Source organism: Vipera berus (assembly GCF_964194415.1).
Source record: "Vipera berus genome assembly, chromosome: 3".
In the NCBI taxonomy this organism is placed as follows: Eukaryota; Metazoa; Chordata; class Lepidosauria; order Squamata; family Viperidae; genus Vipera; species Vipera berus.
In genome coordinates, this window is record NC_138204.1 from 117264370 (window position 1) to 117286063 (window position 21694).

General features: G+C 44.4%; 1 protein-coding gene across 1 annotated transcript in view; it reads right to left on the reverse strand.

The window, feature by feature from the left end:
- The window catches only part of LOC308666831 (flavin-containing monooxygenase 5-like), a 62340-nt gene that overhangs the window by 25358 nt on the left and 15288 nt on the right, over positions 1-21694 (reverse strand). The window contains exons 2-4 of the mRNA XM_081325788.1: positions 14858-14995; positions 7305-7493; positions 2944-3106 (exon numbers count right to left, since the gene is read on the reverse strand). Of these exons, the coding sequence (XP_081181914.1) occupies positions 2944-3106; positions 7305-7493; positions 14858-14992 (487 nt within the window). The 5' untranslated portion in view covers positions 14993-14995. The remainder of the gene's footprint in view (positions 1-2943; positions 3107-7304; positions 7494-14857; positions 14996-21694) is intronic.

Consider the following 21694-nt stretch of genomic DNA (forward strand, 5'->3'; position numbering starts at 1 on the left):
AGTTGTCTGATGAAGAATTATGTTAAGAATTTTATTCTGGGGGAAAAAAGTCAGTCAAAGTGGTCACTTAAAATCCACACTGATTTAATAGCATATTATAAATCAGTCGATTGATTATTTTATGTGAAGTACGTTAACCCAAAATGGAGGTTAAATTTATTCATTAATTATTTGCTGATCTTTATATTTTCTTTTGGCCACATGGGTGAAAACGTGTTCAAAATTCTGGAAAACTACTGCAGGTAATTTCCAATTTAATTTGCCCCTAACATGCTCTTAGTCAATCCTTAGATCCATGGTATACATGTATACTACTCAGTATAATGAAGAAGAAGAGCAACAACAAAAGAGCATGATTCCCTGTAAGAGAAGATGATTTTATGCAATAGCCATTGTTGTTTTATGAAGTGGAAAAGAGCACGGCTGCAAATGCTACACAAGCATATTTGTTACCTGTCTAATTTTGATCTATGTCAGTTATCCACATGGAATATATTAGTTTGCTTCGCCCCATTGGTCACCCATTGAAATGGCAAACTAATTGTCACTTTAACCTACATCAAAAGCATCACTGGGCTACAGTTAATTCCATAAGAGTAAGAGTGGTCCTGCCAGCTCTTAAAGAAAAAGTGGTGCACTCTCTTCTCAAAGGACCATTTGTCAGAGGCCTGCCCCAACTTGGTCCCTTAGTAAAGAAAGACCCTAGACTCCATTTGTAGTGAAAGATATACTTTTACTAAAAGCCAAAAGGATTACAGTGTAGCAAAACCAGAACTAAAAAGTCAGGTACCAAATTTCCCCAGTTACCTTTCGCTGTCCACCTCCTCCCCAGTTCCTCCCCCTTGATAGTCCCTTATTGTCCAATTATATTTGAATAGGTTGTTTTGGTAACTGTTTCTTCAATGATAGGCTGGCTGGTTAGCTGTTGCATTCTATTCCCAGGGCTTTGACCTTGAGACGGTGTTTCTGGAAGGCACAATGAGTAGTTACTCCCCCACTTCCATCTGGCTCCCTCTTCCCATGTCTATGGGAGACTGGCAACTAGCAAATGCACAGCTCAGGATATGATGCCAGTTCTGACACCATTGTTTGGCCCAGCTAGACTAGACAACTAAAATCTGGTTTCCAATCTCCCCTTTCTAGGGAAGGTGGTGGAGAGAATGGTCACATGGCAGCTTTGATGAGGCAGATTATCTAGACCCATTTCAATCAGTGTTCAGACCAGGGTTTGGGACGCAGACCACATTGATCATGCTTATATAAATATTGTTGTGTATTGGGTTCTTTTCTTGAAGCAAGAGACGAGGCGAGTGAGTTCAGGCAGGAACATGCTTTTATTGAAAGGCTGGAACTGAACTGGGAAAGAGGGCTGCAATGTAGCTATTTATACTCTGGCCTCTAGGCGGCGGCCAATAGGTTTAAAGCAACCTATTGCCGCCCTAGAGCTAACCAATGGCAGTCCTGGAGACGGACTGTCTGAGGAGCTGGTGACCGTTAGCCAGCTCCTTGCTTAAACAGACTTCCCTCATTCAAACCCACATGGTACACTCAAGTTAAACAAGGTCCAATACATTACACATATCACGACCTCTGGTGAGTGGAGGTAGTGCATCCATCCTGGCTCTTCTTAAATTCTCAGTCCCACTTGATATTATTTATCAGGTAGCCTTCTGGGCCAGTTTTAAGAATTAGAGGTGAGTGGCATTGTACAATGCTGGTTCTCCTCCTTTCCCAGGACTGGTTCCAGTCAGTGAGGATAGAGGAAGAGAGATCCAGCTGACATCCCCTACTTTGTGGAAAACCTTAGGATTCTGTTTTTTCTCCCCCTCTATTTAACATTTACAAGATGCCCCTGGGTGAGGTGATCTATCAATATGGAATGAGATATCATCAGAAGACACCCAATGTAATGATCTCCCTGGATACTGGCTTAGACGAAGAGCTGACTCCAGGGACTTTGAAGGGGGGCATGGAGGAGCAGTGGGAAAATGCTGAGGTCTCTGTGCTAGGTTTGAACGGGCCAGAGGAAAAAGACCAAGAACCTTGGGAGGCCATTGGGGCTATAACCTGATGAGAACCTGACTGAAGAGGAAAGGGGAGAGAAACAACTGCAATTGGGGAGCTTGGAGACCCAGTCAGAAGTGTGTCGTGGAGAAGGATCACCCTGCTTAGCAGAGACGAGGAGGAAGTGCCTCCTCCACTGGATCCCAGGACATGCAGGACTGAGTGGAGGGAGGCACAATGGAGGTCAGCAAGGCTACTTGCCCCTCCTAATGAGTTACATTGGTGCATGCCTACTTACCCCGACACATGGAGCAAAGTGATGTTGGAAACAGCCACCTGCTTTTCCTACTGAGCATATACTCCAACTTTGTGACTCCTGTTTCCTTAACTCCAGACCTCTGCTTCATTTGTTCACATATTTGAACCTTGGACTTGCTTGTTGGATTCTGGACTTGAACCTTGGCTTAATTACCATTACTGTTCCTGGATTTCAGACTTTGTCTTTGTGGATTTGTGGACTTGTGTCTTTGCTCTTGGACTTAGTGAACTTGTGCCTAAGCTGACTAATACTGAGCTCAATAGAATTTTGCATTGGATGCAAGTATACTCACCTGGGGAATAACACTAGGGTTATTATATTGCCTCAGTATAAAGTCCTTAAACTCCTCAAATGTATGCCCATGGGGGACTGGAACAGGACACCCAGCTTTCTATCTCTATTCCAGGCCATTTGAGTGATGCTGTGGATGTCCTATCCCAATGACTGGAGGCTGTTGGGGACTAGATGTGCGAAACAGCTCTTATTCAAGCCTAGCAAGGCAGAGCGCCTGTGTATATTTGGACCTCCCTGGAGACAAGGGTATCCTGGTCTCTTGTTCCATTTGGTGCAACTCTGTATTTGAAAAAGGAGTGTCATTCTCCTAATATTTCAAATCATACCTGGGAAGGAGTCCAGGGGTAGATATGCATTGGTGTGGTGACCAGTGCAGACCAAAACTGCATCAAAAACCGATGATTCCTGCTTCCCATCTGACTCTGTGGTAACATCCCACTGGCCGCTGGTAGAGAAATCTGAGCGTTTTGTTATGCTGCAGACTTTAGTCTAAAAGCACAAAGTCAGGAAAAGAGTAAACCAACACATGGTTATTTCTTTGCTGAAAAAAACTTTCACCTGGCAGGTTGTATGCATACGACTTGAAAAGCACTGTTAAAAAAAACTATAAAAAAAAGTGTAGCAGGGGATGAGCTAAAGAGGCAGCAGCACCGCACAGGTCTGTAGGAAAGTCAGCTGGAGCTGCGGTGTTGCCGGGGCTCTGCTGAGCACCCAGGATCTATGTGGGGCTCCAGCTGATTGGCGCTTCCAGGAACAAAGTGCAGCCTGTGACAGAGGAATCAGCTGGAGTTGCACCAAAGAGAAGGGGAGAGGAGAGGAGAGGAGAGGAGAGGAGAGGAGAGGAGAGGAGAGGAGAGGAGAGGAGAGGAGAGGAGAGGAGAGAAGGGGAGAGGAGAGGAGAGGAGAGGAGAGGAGAGGAGAGGAGAGAAGGGGAGAGGAGAGGAGAGGAGAGGAGAGGAGAGGAGAGGAGAGGAGAGGAGAGGAGAGGAGAGGAGAGGAGAGGAGAGGAGAGTGGTGTGATTCGGCCAGTTCGCAGCAGTTCAGCAGAATTGGTAGCTAATTTTTTGTTGCCCAGGCCCAGAACGGACCTCCGGAAGCGGCATCCACACAGAGAACCGGTTGTTCACATATTTGAATCCCACCACTGGGAGAGGATATAAAAGGAGGAGGTTTCGGTGGGAAAGGGAGAGAAAAAAAACACAATGGGGAAAGAGAAGGGGACGGAGAAAGAGAGAGAGAGGAAAGCCTTCTTTGAGACAAGCAGAGGAAGAGAAAGGGATAGAACAGTGCAAAGATTAATGTCAGAGAAACAGGCACAAGTTTCCCATTAAAAATGTGATACGTGGGTGTACAGATAGTCCTCAACCTACAACCACAATTGAACCCAAAATTTATGTTGCTAAGTGAGAAATTTGTTAAATAAGTTTTGTCCCATTTTACAACTTCTCTTGCCACATTTGTTAAATGAATTACTGCAGTTGTTAAATTAGTAACATGGTTGTTAAGTGAATCTGGTTTCCTCATTGACTTTACAAAAGGGGATCACATGACCCTGAAACATTGTTACCATCATAAATATGAATCAGTTGCCAAGTAGCTGAATGTAATTCATGTGACCCTGGGGATGCTGCAACAGTCATAAGTGTGAAAAATGGTCATATGTCACTTTTTAGTGCCATTGCAACAGTCACTAAGCAAACTGTTGTAAGTCAAGGACTTCCTATACTTTATCACTTTTTTCCTTTTTTTTCGTCATCAAGTTTTGGACACCTTGCTAGGCAACTGGTGTTACTTGAATATTGCCATATCCTTAATGTGGTACAATCTGTGAAAAGGTTGAAAAGCTCTGCTCTAGAAAGCTGTAGATATAATAAGATTTATTAGAGATGGGAATGGGGATTTACTTTCCAGTAAAAAGGCAACCCTAAATTAAACCCTAGGATCAAATGCTCTCTTTTTTTTTTCAAAAGGAGTCTGCTAAATAAATAGGTTAAAGCAGGGGTGTCAAACTCAATTTCATTGAGGGCTGCATCAGCATTGCGGTTGCCCTCAGGGGGCCGGGTGGGTATGGCCTGGGTGGGCGTAGCCTACTGGGTGGGCGTGGCTAGAGTGCGTATGGCCTACTGGGTGGGCATGGCCAGCTCTACATGGTTCGCATCAAGGGTGCCTATGGGGGCCTGGGCAGGAGTGGGACAGATCTGAGGGTCTCTGGCAGAAGGAGGGTCTCTGGGCCAGGGCCAAGGCAGTGGGGGCCGTTCCCTCACTGTTTCCAGGATGGCTTCGCGGGCCGCATAAAACCACTTCGCGGGCCGGATCTGGGCCCTGGGCCTTGTGTTTGACATGTCTGGGTTAAAGGGTTAGAAAGATAGGTCCCAACATTTTTTGTCCTAAAATCCAAGGAGAGTAGACTACAGTATTTCTGATGGAAACATATCCTGCAGTTTGGAAATGACACAGCACAAAGCACTTTTACTGCACCTGAAAAACAGGTCTCTGCATGTATCAGTTTCATCCTACATACTTTAATAACTGAACAAAATATTCAGAAAGACAATCTCTAATAAATTTCTGGATCTCCTGCATGAGATTTACATGAAGATGTGGGTGTGCTTTAGATACAATTTAGGTTGGAATTTTCCATGCACCTTGGCTAAGCAAGCAAGCAGGTTACACACAGACAGGAACCACCTATTTTGCTTGTACTCAGTAGCAGTATGTGACCGCTCTAACTTCCTACAATGGTTGTGAGAGAAATCTGAAGACATTTAGAATGAAAACTATGCCTAATCCCAAGGTATGACAAGAATCAGTGCATTAAAAAATGATAAGGAAGTGGTTCAGTCTAGACATTAAGCAGAACTTCCTGATTTTATTTATTCAATCAATAAATATTCTACAAATGCATTATTTCTCATTTTAATACAGTAAAAATGGATAAATATAACCCACACAAATAAAAGTTATTTTGGGTTCTTCAATAATTTTTAATGTGGGAAAGAGTTTGGAGAGCAAAACATTTAAGATATACTTAGTGGATCCTGAACAGATCAATGGGATGGCCTAGATCAGTGCTTTTCAACTTTTTCACAGCTTGTATCACTTTTAGGATATGGCAATATTCAAGTACCACCAGTCGTCTAGCAAGGTGTCAAAAACCTAATAACCCCTTCTCTTTCTCTGTTGTCTTTTTTTTCTCCCCCTTTCCCGCCAAAACCTCCTCCTTTTATATCCTCTCCTCTTTCTCCCCCTCCTCCTCCTTTTCTCTTTGGTGCAAATCCAGCTGACTCCTCTCCCCCAGGCTGCACTTTTCTCCTGGAAGTGCCAATCAGCTGGACCCCGTGTTGATCCTGGGCACGCAACAGAGCCCTAGCAACACCACAGGTCCAGCTGACTTTCCCACAGGCCTGTGCAGCGCTGCTCCCACTGAAACCCCGCTACACTTTTTTTTACAGTGCTTTTCAACCCATCATACACATGCCACCTGCCAGGCCCGAAGTACCACCAGTGGTATGCATACCATGGGTTGAAAAGCACTGGTCTAGATGACTTCAATGGTCATTTCCAACTCAATGATATGATATTTATGATATTTCTGCAGTTGTGTAAGTGGAAGGATTAAAATCAGTTCCTAAAACACTAAAATCCCATCTATATGTGAACATATTGTGTTTCCCCAAAAGTAAGACCTACCCCCAAAATAAGCCCTAGTTTGGGGGCGAGGTGCATGCCTAAAAATCAAGCTAGGGTAGAGGTGGAGGGGTGGAGGGGTGGAGCTGCCCCACGCGCCCCTTACCCACTTACCTTGCAGCCAGGCCTCTCCTCGCCGGTCCACTTTTTCTGTGGTGTCCCCATTCTGCGAGGCCTCTGCAGCCAAGAACTGAGCTATGGATTGAATCCACAGCTCGGTTCTCAGCTGCAGAGGCCTTCTGGAAAGGCCTTTGACTATGAAATGCAGGCCAGAGCTCCATTTTCAGGGGCAGAATGAAGCTGCTCCTTCAGCCACAGAAGAAGTGGGCCAGCTGGGCAGGGTGGTCGGTGCTGGAGGTGAATGGAAAAGACACCCACCCCCAAAAAATAAGGCCTGGTGCCTCTTTTGGAGGCAAAAAAATAAATAAGAACAGGTCTTATTTTCATGGAAACATGGTAGAATTGTGCTGTCACCAAACATGCTAATTTCAGGTAGTTCTCAGCTTATGACCACAACTGGGATCAGAATTTCCATTGCTAGCAAGGCAGACATTAATTATGCCAGATTTTACAACCTTTTTTGCCATGGATGTTAAATGAATCATTAAGTTGTTAAGTGAATCCAGCTTCCCACTTGACTTTGCCTGTTGGAACCCAGCTCAGAAAGTCACAAATGATGATCACATGACCCTGGGATACTGCCTGGATTTTATTCATGAGGATGCTATGATGATTGTAAACACTTGTTTCAGTGCCTTCCTTCAATGCAGTGTCCAGAAACATGTAGTATATTCTAGGTGCAGTGTAGCCAAAGTAAAATAAACAGCCAAATGATTTCTCTTAATTAGGACACAATGCTTTGTTAATGCATTTGCAGTTTGTCACTATCAGAAAAGGAGATCAGGTTTGGCATGATTTACTCTCCTGCCCAGTAATGCATTTTTTTAAAAAAATGCTCACAAATAATCTCTTCCAGAGTTTTGCCTAGTGTTCATCTTACCTTGAAGTGAATATATTTCAGAAGATCAAAGTGTTTGGCATACGTTCGGAAATAGTCCATGATCTTTGAGTTGTGCATGTAGTTGGGAAAATCATCTGGGATGGGGAAGTCACTGAAGCACATCATTTCTTTGGAGGTGTTGATGATCACAGATTTGTAAATACTAGCCCGGTCTTCCTCAGGATTCTCCTGCAACAAATAAAAAAAAATAGTTTTTGTTGCATACTATTTTTGTTATATATATTATTTGAAATGTATTCCTGTTTCTCCAGTCATTGGAAATTCAGTTCAGACTTTACTGCTCATTTCCTGTGTTTGAGATGATTCTAATGGTTTAATACCCACAAATAAAAGTACCAAGTTTAAATATCAGTATAGGAGCACAGAAATAGGACATACACAGCTATAAACCTAAATTCACAATGCCCTGTGTATCCAGCTGTCTTATGCTCAGAAAATTGTCTGCCTATTCTGTAAGCTGCACTCCATAATGGTTTTCATGGAAAGCTGTAAATTTTGACAAAATTAGCTGCACAGAATCTATGCTGCATCTTTTCCTTCTCTTCATTCTGACATGCATATTTCTATAATCTTCAGGATGCTTTTTGAGGCAAAAATATATTCTCCCTATTTCTAACTATGAAAAATGTAGACCAAGTGGCTCATGAAACAGGGCTGAAGGTTGAGAGAACTGTCACCATTTCCTCAGAAATAAAGCTTCAATGTTATTGCTATGTATTGGAGTTACAGCGTATAGAACATAGATCAACAGATACCACCAGGTGGCACTGTAACACGACTGCCGCAGGCTGGGTTAGTTTCAGCGGGGAAGTCCAGTTTGAATTGATTGGCTGGCAGCACACCTGGCCAGGTATAAAAAGGGCACAGGTAACCCTATTCCCCTGTTGAATCTACCTCCTAATAAAGAGCTGAACTACCTGCCTAGTGTCGACTGTTTCTTTTTTTTTTTTTTTTTTTTTTATTGAAAAGTTTTAAAATACAATTTTCCTTTAAAAAACCCCCCTTCCCCCTCCCTCCTCCCCCCCTACCTCCCCTCCTCCCCCCTCCCTCCCCCCCCCTACCTCCCCCCTCCCCCCCCCTACTTCCCAGAGCTGAATACAAGGTATATATATATATAAAAAAAAAGCAAACCTAAGCAACCATATACTAACAACTATAAATTCTAAAATCCATCACTCTCTAGCTTATATAGGATAAAACAAACCTTAACAATATTAAATATATATATATAAAAAAAAAAAACTAGAATAAGAAAAGGACACTCTCTAGCTTATATAGAATGAAACAAACCTTAATAGTATTAAACATATATAGTATTAATAGTATTAAACATAAGGAAAAAAAAGAAAAGAAAAAAAAAAACCCTTCTCAACCCTATACTTATCCTAAGTAAACTCCATTGCAAACAAAACTTGAACTTTAATCCAAAAAAGCTCACCCTTTCCACAAAACCACCAAATATAAAAATATATTGCGTCTACACCCAAATCTTTTCCCCCCTCCCCTACTTGACTACTTGACTATATCGTAAAAGTTCCAAAGACTTCTGCAATTCCTGCTACTTTCTCTTCTTAGATCGTTTTGCAGCAGCACGCGTCACCCTCTGTTTTATAGATTCATCCGACGAGGTTGTATCTTGATCTCCTCCAACACCGTTGTCTTCTATCTGACCATCTTCGGCCTCTTGATGCACTCCTTCTCCAGATCCCTTTCCAGCTTCCAAAAGTGTTAATGGCGTTGCATTTAAAACATTATTGTAGAAATCACGCGCTTGCATCACAGTAACCAAACGGTACTTTTTACCTTCGTGCGTCACCATCAACCCCACTGGAATCTCCCATCTGAACCTTATATCTCGCTGCTTGAGCTCTTGCACAAGAAATGTAAAATCCTTCCTTCTCCTTAGAATCTTTGGAGGAATTTCTTTTAAGACCAAAACTTCTTGATTAGCAATCATAACTTTAGTATCATAAGCAGCTTGTATAACTTCATCTCTAGTTTCCCTTTTTGCAAAGTATACCACCACATCTCTAGGCAGCTTCCTCTGTCTGGCAATCCATGAATTCACACGAAACACTTTGTCCATGCCTCCTTTTATCTCAGATGCTGGCTGTTTCAACACTATTTCAAAAGCCTCAGAAACCAGCTGCTTTAGATCTTCCTTAGTATTCTCCTTTAAGCCTCTAATTCTAATGGCAAACTGCATCTGAAAATATTGAGCAAGACACAGTTCCTTTTCCATTTTATTTTCATTCTCCAATACTTTTGTTTCTAATATAGCATTCTTTTGAGTCAAGTCTTCTAGCTTTTCCTCCAATTCTTCCACACACTGAGCCACTTTACACACTGAAGTCAAGATGTCTACCCTCATTGCTTTGAGCTTCTGTTCCATCCTCTCCTCCATTCTCTCCTCCAATTTCTCCAATTTCTCCTCCATCTGTGCAAATCTAATATTAATTGATTCCAAAATTACCTGGGTATGTTTTTCAAGAGCATCTTGTAAGTCCTTTGATGTCAATACATCAGGAGGCTGCAGCGCCTGCAATAATGATTGTTGCACGGGAGAAGTTCCAGCACTCCGAAGAGTTTTAGGGGGTGGTTTAGCCGCCATCTTTTACCAAATATGACGCACTTTCACTTCAAATTTGTAATCCAAAAAAGTCCATCAAGCTGGAGAGTAAAACATAATAATCCTCTTTACCATTTCCTCTTGTATCGCTCTGCCTGCTCCTTTAAATCATAGTCATTCCTTCAGGCAGGGGTGGTCGCAGACGGCTGGCTCTGCTCCAAGAACAGGAGCAGAGGCGACGGCCAGCTGGGAGCAGCCCAGGCTACGGGGGAGTTCAATCCTTCAGCCGCCCAAGCCATAAGCTCAGGCGGCCCTGGAGAACTCTACCCCTACCTGGGAGCTCGCCCCCTCCTCTTCTCCCGAGGAGGGGGCTTCAGATTCGCCCGAACAGCTGATCGGCGCTGTTTCGGGCGAAAAAACAACAGCTGAGCCGCGGGCAGCCCGGGAAGGCTCCCTTCGTCGTCCGCGGAGCCACCGGAAGTCACTGTTTCTTTTTTTTTTTTTTTTTTTTTTAATTGTTTCTTGAACCTACAACATTGCACTCCTTGGGCCAGTGCCCCCGTGTCTGATCTTGTAACTGGTTCATTGTGACCACCTTGGGTCAGTTGTTGGCTGGGTTGAATAGGCTTTTCTGACAGCAGGTCCGGGTCCTCCTCTGTGTCAGTTTGGTTGTCCCACAGGCTCGTGGGTACTGAAGGCTGTTCCACTTGTTCATTGCTGGACGGTGATCTTTCAGGAGCTCGTCGCCTGACCTGATCGATGTGTCTTTGGATCTGTCGACCCCCTTCCACCCCAATAATGTATGACAAGGGTCCCATCCAGTCAACCACCACCCCCGGGATCCATATATGTCCAGACCTATAATTCCTGGCCCAAACACGGTCGCCAGTGTGAAGTTCTCTCGGGGGGTTGGTTTGCTCCTTTTCCACAGCCACTCTGTCAGGGTGAAGTCTGTCCAGCTTAGTGATAAGCCTTCTACCCCAACGAAGTTCCACTGGGCTCTTTCCTGTAGCCATGCAAGGTGTGGTGTGTTGGTTTAGTAGGAATTGAGCTAACTTTTTGTGCCAGTCTCCGCTGATGATGCATTTCAATGCATCCTTTGTTGTGCACACCATGCGTTCTGCCAATCTGTTGGTGGCTGGGTGGAAGGGCGCTGACTTGACGTGTCTAATCGCATAGCTCCTCATAAAAACCTGGAATTCAGCGGATGTGAATTGAGGGCCATTATCCGATACCAACACATCCAGGAGGCCATGTGTGGCGAAAAGTCCCCTGAGCACCTGGATTGTCCTTGGTGTGGTCATGCTAGATACTGAGACCACCTCCAACCATTTGGAATGACTATCTACTACCACTAAGAACAACTGTCCCTGGAATGGCCCCACGTAATCAATATGGATGCGGGACCATGGTGTGTGTGTGGCCTCCCACTTGTGAACAGATGCATGGGGCATCTCTGGTCTGGACCTTTGGCAGACATAGCACCTATTCACCTGCTCCTCAATGGCCTTGTCTAAAGCCGGCCATCAGAGGTAGCTCCTCGCTAGGGCCTTCATCCTTACTATTCCCGGGTGTCCTTTGTGTAGTGATTGTATGACCCTGTCCCTTAGCTTCTCCAGAATGACTACCCTACTACCCCACAATAAACAACCCCTGTGCGTGGATAGTTCATTCCTGCGTGTGAAATATGCCTGGAATTCTGGGCCTGGGCTTTTCCCTTGCCACCCAGTTTCTACCCATGTTTGCACTCTGCTCAGGATTTTGTCTGCAGTAGTTCCTGCAGCAATATCCTTAGCATTTAGTGGGCATTCTGGCAGGTCCTGGATGGCCAGTATTTGAGCTGCCGGTGCAGGGTCCGGCTCCACCTGAGTTAGTGGCAGCCTACTTAATCCATCTGCATGACCCATATCCCTCCCTGGCCTGTATACCAGTTTACAGTTATAGGCCAATAGGAAAATGGACCACCTGAGCATCCTTGGGGATAGAATCTGAGGAGTTTGCCTGTCCATTGTGAACAACCCCAGCAGTGGCTTATGGTCAGTGAATATGGTGAATTCCTGGCCATACAGATAATCGTGAAACTTTTTTACTCCCGCCACTATTGCCAGGGCCTCCTTATCTATTTGAGCATAATTCCTTTCCACTCCTGACAGTGTCCTGGAGTAATAGGCGATGGGTCTTTGGGTCCCGTCCCCCTCCAAGTGACTCAGGACTGCACCCACTCTATATGGGGACGCATCACATGCGATGCAAATGGGTTTAGATTCTATAAAGTGAGTCACGATGGACTCACTTGACAGTATTTTTTTAAAATTCCTGAAACTCCTGTCATGACTCTGGTTCCACCTCCACATTGCCTGCTTGTCCAGCAGTCTGAAGTGGCTCAGCAATTGCTACTTTGTTTGGGAGAAATGAATGATAGAAATTCAGTAGTCCCAGGAACGCCTGCAGCTCTGCCTTATTCTTGGGGGTGGGGGCCATCTTGATGGCCCTTACCTTTGAGTCTGCATGGTGGATGCCCTTGGCATCAATCCTGAATCCCAGGAATTCTGTGGCCTTAACACCTATGCTGCATTTGTCCTTTTTTAATTTAAGTCCTGCAGCATGAAATCTTCCTAACACTGCCTGCAATCTGTCAGCTAATACCTCTTCCGTGTCTCCAGCGATGAGGACATCATCATAGACACACTCCTGGGATTCCCTTCAGAGTTCTCTCCATTATTTCCTGAAAAATTCCTGGAGCCACAGTCACACCGAATTGCAATCAGTTGACCCTAAAAGCTCCTCTGTGAGTTACAATAGTTTGCGCATCAGCTGTCACCTGCGCCAAATCAAGCTTAGCGAAAATGGCGCTGCCTTGGAGGGCAGCAAGAACGTGGCTGACAGTTGGAACTGGGTAAGCATGCGGATTAAGTGCTCGATTAATCGTGCACTTAAAATCTGCACAAATTCTAACCTCCGCATTTGATTTGAGGGGGGTAACTATTGGGGTTTCCCACTCTCCCCCCTCTACAGGCTCTAATACCCCTTGTTCCACTAATTTATCCAGTTCGCTCTCAATCTTTGGCTTGAGAGCGAAGGGAACTCTCCGGGGCTTTAATCTAATTGGCCTAACGTTGGGGTCTAATTTAAACGAAATGGGTGGCTCCGTGTATTTTCCTAATCGGTCATCGAACACATCTGCAAACATTTTGCAGACAGCTTTGATGCTGTTGGCCTGGGTTTTGTGAATTCCTGAGATATCGATGCCCAGGGCCTTGAACCAATCCAACGCCACTAAACTAGTCCTCTGGCCTTCAACCACAAGGACATCCAAATGCCCGTGGAACCCCCCTGAACCCCACGGACAATGTGGCCTCCCGCTTGATTTTAACTGAGGTGTGTTGAAAATCGGTCAATTTGATATTGGAGGGCCTCAATTTGACCCACCTTTGGTTCTGGTTGCACACGTGTTTAAAAGTCTCATGTGAAATCACTGAGATCACTGAACCAGAGTCCGGTTCCATCTGGCAGGGAATCCCCTGCAGACGGATGTCCAGTTTAATTTTGGGGACGAGTAACCGGTGAACCCTGGTGTTACAAATTTTAAAATAGTCTATGGCAGAATGTTGGGGTGCCCAGTACCTGATAATGCTTTGTCCTTGGACTGGATCTCATGTAGGCCGTCTCTGGAGCGATTCCGGCAGACTGTGGCAATGTGGCCTGCTTTTCCGCAGGCCCGACACTTGGCCATGCAGAATTTGCAGGCCACTCTGGTGTGATTTCCCCCACAGCCTGCACACTTGGGCTGGGCTGCACTGCATCCGCAGCTGGAGCACTTGCGTTGCATCATTGGTGTCGTTGGCCTCTTCTGGGTTCCCTTGCTGTTGTTTTGCCCTGACCGTTGTTGTGGAACTTGGTTTCTGGTGAACTGCGTTGATGTCGGTGGACTCATCCGTGAGCCCGCTCATGCCGTACGCAGCGTTCGAGTGGTGCATGCCCTCTCCTATGCTGCTAGGTCAGGGGTTGCTTGGGTCCACTCCGTCGTCCATGTCTCTGGCTAAGACCTTGTCCTGGACCTCCTGGAAGGTCAGGTTCGGCCTGGCACAAAGCTTCTGCCGCAACCATTTGTCGCGGAGGCCAAAGATGATCGGGTCGCGAAGCCTCTCGTCTAGATTTGTGAATTTGCAGAGGTGGGCAGCCTGTCGCATGCCTGCTATGAAATCTGCCGCTGATTCGCCTGGCCGCTGCTCCCTTTTTTTGAAATGGAATCGCCAGGTCAGCTCAGACATTTTCCAGTTGAAGTGTCTGTTCAGCTTTTCCATGAGGTCGTTGTATGTAACGGCTCCAATGACTGTCGGTGCACACAAGCCAACGGCCAGATCGTGAACAGCGGGGCCACTTGTGAACATTAGAGCCGCGACCTTCATACCATCCTCCATGATCCAATTTACCCGTAGGTAAAATTCGACCTGGCTCAGGTGTGATTCCCAATGCTCGGGGCACCTGGGGTCGAAAGGCTGGATCTGGCTGATCTGTGCCATGCTGCGTCTGATCCTGCAGGTCCTGCTTCGTGTAGACCTCTAGCGCAGTGGCTAGCCGATTGATGTAGAAGGGAGAGAGGTGAAAAAATGCCTCTTTCCACCCAGCGAACGATGCTGTCCCTTCGTGATTTCAGCTCTTTTTGAAGCAGGATCCCATCCTTGTCGCCAGTGCAATGTTGTGGGTTCAGGAAACAGTTGACGCTAGGCAGGTAGTTCAGCTCTTTATTAGGAGGTAGATTCAACAGGGGAATAGGGTTACCTGTGCCCTTTTTATACCTGGCCAGGTGTGCTGCCAGCCAATCAATTCAAACTGGACTTCCCCGCCGAAACTAACCCAGCCTGCGGCAGTTGCGTTACAGTGCCACCTGGTGGTATCAGTCGATCTGCGTTCTATACGCTGTAACTCCAATACATAGCAGTTATGGAGCATTTGCACTTACCTTGAACCTCCAGAGTCCCCCAATATCATCACTACTTTCAAAGCACACAGGATCCAGACCTTCTTCCAAGCAGCATTTGATGTTACAAAGTCCACTGGGGCCAGCTCCAATAATTGCCACTCTTTTCTTTTCCATCTCCTGTTTCCCAAAAAGCAGATGTGTTAGGGCCAGTTTATTTCTTTATTGTGTATTTTATAGTAATAACACCTGGAAAAATCAATAATCCAAAATATTTGGAACTAAGAGGGAAAGGATAATTAATCCAATCAATAGTTGTATAAGGCCCTGCCTCAGCTGGTTCCCTCAAGAAAGCAGAACTGTTGAAACTGGCAGCATTTCAAAAGGAACTTTTATTGTGAGATAGTGAAAGCAGAAAAAGCAGGCAGGATCTGAAGTTCCCATTTGAAAATGTTAGGTTACATCCCATTGTTCAAAACCCCTTCCCAACTGCCCAGTCTATAGGAACCAATCCAGAGGTGCAAAGGCATTGTGGGTGGCAAAGGTGATACAATCTCATTTCCAGGCATCTTCCCGAGCTTCCCAGGCTTGATACCCTTGGGTCTCCAGAGCAGAGATAAAACAGATGGCCCTAGGCACATCCCTCCCCCCCTTCCATTCCCCAGGAAGGTACATTAAAGCAGAAAGAAAGTAAACAAAGCTAAGCTAAGTAAATCACAAGAGAGCTCCAAAGATTCCCCCTCCCATCAGAATAGCAGAATCCCAAAAGGGATCTATAGGGACCTGACATACTGCCCTCCTAAAAGGAGGAGAAATCCACCTGGAACAGAGCAAAATAACAAAGGGGAGAGAACAAAATAACACAGTTAATTAGGTTTATCTGGGTAAAGAGCATGGGATTGTTTGAGCAGTCTAGGGGCTGTAATATGTTTTTTGTGAACCCACTCATTTTGGGATGTGGGGAGGTCTTTCTATGGTATAAGGTATTGTGTTGTTCCATGGTGTTTACGAGAATCAAGGAACTCTTTAATTTCAAAATGTTGTTCACCTTCTACCATGATGGGTGACAGGTTTTAGAAGGCTGCAATGAAACACAAGATTGACTTGTCTTACAGCTTTTGGCAACTCTAATTCTACTGTGATGAGGTTTATGATGCATGTGATGGGGAGATCCCACAAATTTTGGGCCTAACTTGTTTGAGAGTTGTAGGAACTGGAGATATCAAGTAGATAGGTAGACTTGATCTCCAATGTGGAATGGTTTAGGTTCCACTCTTTTGTTGTCTGCTTGTGCCTTGTAGGCTGCTCTGGTTTCATCTTTGCAAATGATTGACCAGATATTTTTCAGTTGGTCAATCCATTCCTTTAATGAGAGAATGGTAGACTCATTGGTTGGCAGCTCAGGCATTGGGTTAAAGCCTTGCCCAGTAGCAACAATGAAAGGGGTGAAGCCGGTGCTGGTTATAAGCAACCTCAGCAAAAGGCAAGAGGTCAGTCCAGTTACCTTGTTGATAGTTAATAAAGCATCTCAAGTACTGTTCTAGAACCAAGTCTGTTCGTTCTGTCCCATTAGTTTGAGGATGATGACTAGAACTCAGGCCCTGATCTGTTCCCAAAAGGTCAAAAAAGGTTCTCCAGAACTTTGAAGTGAATTGGAAAATTCAGAAAATTATTAAATGTGGGGTCCTATGTAAGTATATATGTGATGAAGGAACAGCTTTGTCAGGGTCTTAGTTGTGGGGATCTTCTGGCATAGGATGAAGTAGACCTGTTTTGAAAATAGGTCAGTCACTACCCAAATCACTGTATTTTCCATGCTTTCTGGCAACTCTACAATAAAATCCATAGAAATCTGTCTCCAGGGTGCTGAAGGATCAGCAACTGTTTGCAGGAGGTCTGGTGTTTTGCCTTGCCTCCTTTTGGCTGCTGCACAGATGGGGCAGCTAGCTACATAGCTCTCAGTCCTTCTTTAGGGATGGCCACCAAAACTGTCTCTTTAAAAGGTGCAGGGTTTTTACGAATCCAAAGTGCCCCGCCAGTTTCGAATCGTGGCAAGTTTGCATAGTCTTTAGTCTCCGACTGGCAGGGACATACAACTTCCCTCTTACCCAGGCTAGCCCCTTCCACATGGAGCAAAGGTTCTTGTGGCTCAGGAACCACTCATCTTTCTCCAGGGCTTGCTTGAAAGCAAGGGTGGTAGTGTCACTTAGTGGCTGAGTTCTTTTGTTTCCAATCTCATGGTCACTGGGGCCACCAGTTGTTTTGCTGGGAGTAAGAGCTTGACAATCTCTGGTTTTGGCACTGTTATACTGGGGCAGTCTCACCAAAGCATCAGCCAGGAACTTCTCAAACACCCCCCCAGTAAGTAGTGGAATGTAAAGTTAATAATAATAAGTCTTTATTGATTAGCCCTTGGGCCATATCAAAGTGCAAAGTTCCAGCAACAAATTGTTACTAAAATTTGATAAAGGCAATTTAAAATGGAATTTGATAAAATACAATTTAAAATGGAATTAAAATAAAATACAATTTAAGATGAAATAGTAATAAAATACAATCTAAAATGAAATTGTAATAATGTACAATAATTTAAAGATATAGATAAAATATGATAACATTACAGTATTTCAGAGTCGCCCTTGCAATCTACCCGAATCAGTCCCACATATGCAGATCTCAACCGGATTATTTTGTTTAAGTACTGTGCTACGTTAAATGTTATTTTCAAGTTCTGGCCAGACATAAGGTAAGTTATTTTGATATCCCCTTCATGGATTACTGCCTTGTCGTGGCGAAGGGGCTTGCGTAATTCAATGAAGCTATGAGCTATGCCGTGCAGGGCCACCCAAGACGGACAGGTCATAGCAGAGAGTTCTGACAAAACGTGATCCACTGGAGAAGGAAATGGCAACCCACTCCAGTATCTTTGCCATGAAAACCCTATGGACAGTACCAAAAGGCAAAACGATATGACGCTGGAAGATGAGCCCCTCAGGTCGGAAGGCGTCCAATATGCTACTGGGGAAGAGCAGAGGGCTAGTACTAGTAGCGCCAGAAAGAATGAAGCGACTGGGCCAAAGCCGAAAGGACGCTCAGCTGTGGATGTGTCTGGTGGTGAAAGGAAAGTCCGATGCTGTAAAGATTTTTTCTCCATAGGAACCTGGAATGTAAGATCCATGAATCAAGGCAAGCTGGACGTGGTCAAACAAGAGATGACAAGACTGAACATCGACATCTTAGGTATCAGCGAACTAAAATGGACAGGAATGGGTGAATTTAATTCAGATGACCACCAGGTATACTACTGCGGGCAAGAATCCCTCAGAAGAAATGGAGTAGCCTTCATAGTCAATAAAAGAGTAGGAAAAGCAATACTGGGATACAATCCTCAAAATGACAGAATGATCTCAGTTCGAATCCAAGGCAAACCATTCAATATCACAGTAGTCCAAGTCTATGCCCCAACCACCAGTGCTGAAGAGGATGAAATTGACCGGTTCTATGAAGCCCTACAGCACCTTATAGAACTAACACCAAAAAATGATGTCCTTATCATCATGGGGGATTGGAATGCTAAAGTAGGAAGCCAAAAGATAACCGGAATAACAGGCAAGTTTGGCCTTGGAGTACAAAATGAAGCAGGGCACAGGCTGATAGAATTTTGTCAAGAGAATACGATGGTCATAGCAAACACTCTTTTCCAACAACCCAAGAGACGGCTCTACACATGGACATCACCAGACGGTCATCACAGAAATCAGATTGACTATATGCTCTGCAGCCAAAGATGGAGAAGCTCTATACAGTCAGTAAAAACAAGACCAGGAGCTGACTGTGGCTCAGACCATGAGCTTCTCCTTGCAAAGTTTAAGCTTAAACTGAAGAAAGTAGGGAAAAGCACTAGGCCACTCAGGTATGAATTAAATCATATCCCTGTTGAATATACAGTAGAGGTGACAAATAGATTTAAGGAATTAGATCTGATAGACAGAGTGCCTGAAGAACTATGGACAGAGGTTCGCGACATTGTACAACAGGTAGCAACCAAAACCATCCCAAAGAAAAAGAAATGCAAGAAAGCAAAATGGCTGTCTGAGGAAGCTTTGCAAATAGCTGAGGAAAGGAGGGAAGCGAAAGGCAAGGGAGAAAAAGAAAGATACACCCAATTGAATGCAGAATTCCAGAGAATAGCTAGAAGAGATAAGAATGCCTTCTTAAACAAACAGTGCAAAGAAATAGAAGAAAACAATAGAATAGGGAGGACCAGAGATCTTTTCAAGAAAATTGGAGAGATGAAGGGAACGTTTAATGCAAAAATGGGCATGATAAAGGACCAAAATGGCAGGGACCTAACAGAGGCAGAAGAGATTAAGAAGAGGTGGCAAAATTACACAGAAGAACTATACAAGAATGAGCTTAATGTCCCTGATAATCACAATGAGGTGGTCACTGACCTCGAGCCAGACATCCTAGAATGTGAAGTGAAGTGGGCCTTAGAAAAGCTGAGCAACAACAAAGCTAGTGGAGGTGACAGTATTCCAGCTGAGCTATTCAAAATCTTAAAAGACAGTGCAGTAAAAGTGCTACACTCAATTTGCCAGCAAATTTGGAAAACTCAACAGTGGCCACAGGATTGGAAAAGATCAGTTTACATTCCAATTCCAAAGAAAGGCAGTGCCAAAGAATGTTCAAACTATCGCACCATTGCACTCATTTCTCATGCTAGTAAAGTCATGCTTAAAATCCTACAAGCTAGACTTCAGCAGTATGTGGATCGAGAACTACCAGAAGTACAGGCAGGATTTCGAAGAGGCAGAGGAACTAGAGATCAAATTGCCAACATACGCTGGATCATGGAGAAAGCTAGGGAGTTCCAGAAAAACATCTACTTCTGCTTCATTGACTATGCTAAAGCCTTTGATTGTGTGGATCATAACAAACTGTGGCAAGTTCTTAAAGAGATGGGAGTACCAGACCATCTTATTTGTCTCTTGAGAAACCTATATGCGGGTCAAGAAGCAACAGTGAGAACTGGACATGGAACCACTGATTGGTTCAAAATTGGGAAAGGAGTCCGGCAAGGCTGTATACTGTCGCCCTGCCTATTTAACTTATATGCAGAGCACATCATGAGAAAGGCAGGGCTAGATGAATCAAAAGTTGGAATTAAGATTGCCGGAAGAAATATCAACAACCTAAGATACGCAGATGATACCACTCTAATGGCAGAAAGTGAAGAAGAACTAAAGAGCCTCTTGTTGCGGGTGAAGAAGGAGAGTGCAAAACTTGGGTTGAAACTTAACATTAAGAAAACCAAGATCATGGCATCTGGCCCTCTCAATTCCTGGCAAATAGATGGGGAAGAAATGGAGGTAGTGACAGATTTTATTTTCCTGGGCTCCAAGATCACTGCAGATGGGGACTGTAGCCAAGAAATTAAAAGACGCTTGCTCCTGGGGAGGAAAGCCATGACAAATCTAGACAGCACACTAAAAAGCAGAGACATCACCCTGTCAACAAAAGTGCGTATAGTCAAGGCTATGGTCTTCCCAGTTGCAATGTATGGCAGTGAAAGTTGGACCATAAGAAAGGCTGAGCGCCAAAGAATTGAGGCCTTTGAACTATGGTGCTGGAGAAGACTCCTGCGAGTCCCTTGGACTGCAAGGCGATCAAACCGGTCAGTCCTAGAGGAGATCAATCCTGACTGCTCTTTAGAAGGCCAGATCCTGAAGCTAAAACTCAAATACTTTGGCCACCTAATGAGAAGGAAGGACTCACTGGAGAAAAGCCTAATGCTGGGAAAGATCGAGGGCAATAGAAGAAGGGGACGACAGAGAATGAGGTGGCTGGATGGAGTCACTGAAGCAGTAGGCGTGAGCTTAAATGGACTCCAGAAGATGGTAGAGGACAGAAAGGCCTGGAGGAATGTTGTCCATAGGGTCGTGATGGGTCGGACACGACTTCGCAGCTAACAACAACAACAACAACAACAACATTTTGATATGGGGATCCCAATGGGTCATTCGTTTGGTATATAGACCAAGATACCTGTCTCTTACCCTCTTATACAGGCAACAGTCAAATAGGATGTGAGCCAGGTCCTCTACCTCTGCCGCTCCACAAATGCAGAGACGCTCATTGTACGGTATAGCATGAAATCTCCCATATCTGACCATTGTGTCAAGCTGTTTGAATCTCGCTCTCGTAAATATCTCCTTAAGATGTTTTGGGAGTTGTAACTTCAAATAACTGTCTACTTGAAAAGTACGTTTGTATTTACTCAGCCATTTCAAGTTACTCACCTTACTAAGGATAGCTATATCAGTTTGTGCTTCTATATCCTTAATTCTTTGGGCAACTCTTTTTTTGGATTGTTCTCCTGTTACACAAGAGACAGGAAGGCCACAGCTTCTTACAAAATTTGTTAGTTTGGTGATCCAGGAGATTTGTGATTGTAGTTTTATTTGCTCTAGTAGGCATAATTTGGGGAGTCTATCAGTCTCCATTTCATTAACTTTGCACCAGTAGTTATAAGCTCTAATTTTAGATAATTCCTGAATTGTATGAATTCCCAATTCAGCTCTAACTGCTGCAGCAGATGTTCTTGGATCTACACCCAAAATACATCTCGAATGCTGAGACTGTGTTTGTTCTAGGACTGTGGTTGAGTAAAGACCCCAAATTTCTGCTCCATACAAGAGCATTGTGGTAACCTTAGCCTTATAAACCTTGATTAATGGTGCTAGGGACCCTGGTTAACTATGGTTCTTTAGTTTGAGCAATAAATTCAAATGGGCTTTTGCTCTAAATGTACTCCATTGATGATGACAGGTCCAAGATCCAGTCTTGGAAAAAGTTACGCCCAAATATTGGTTCACC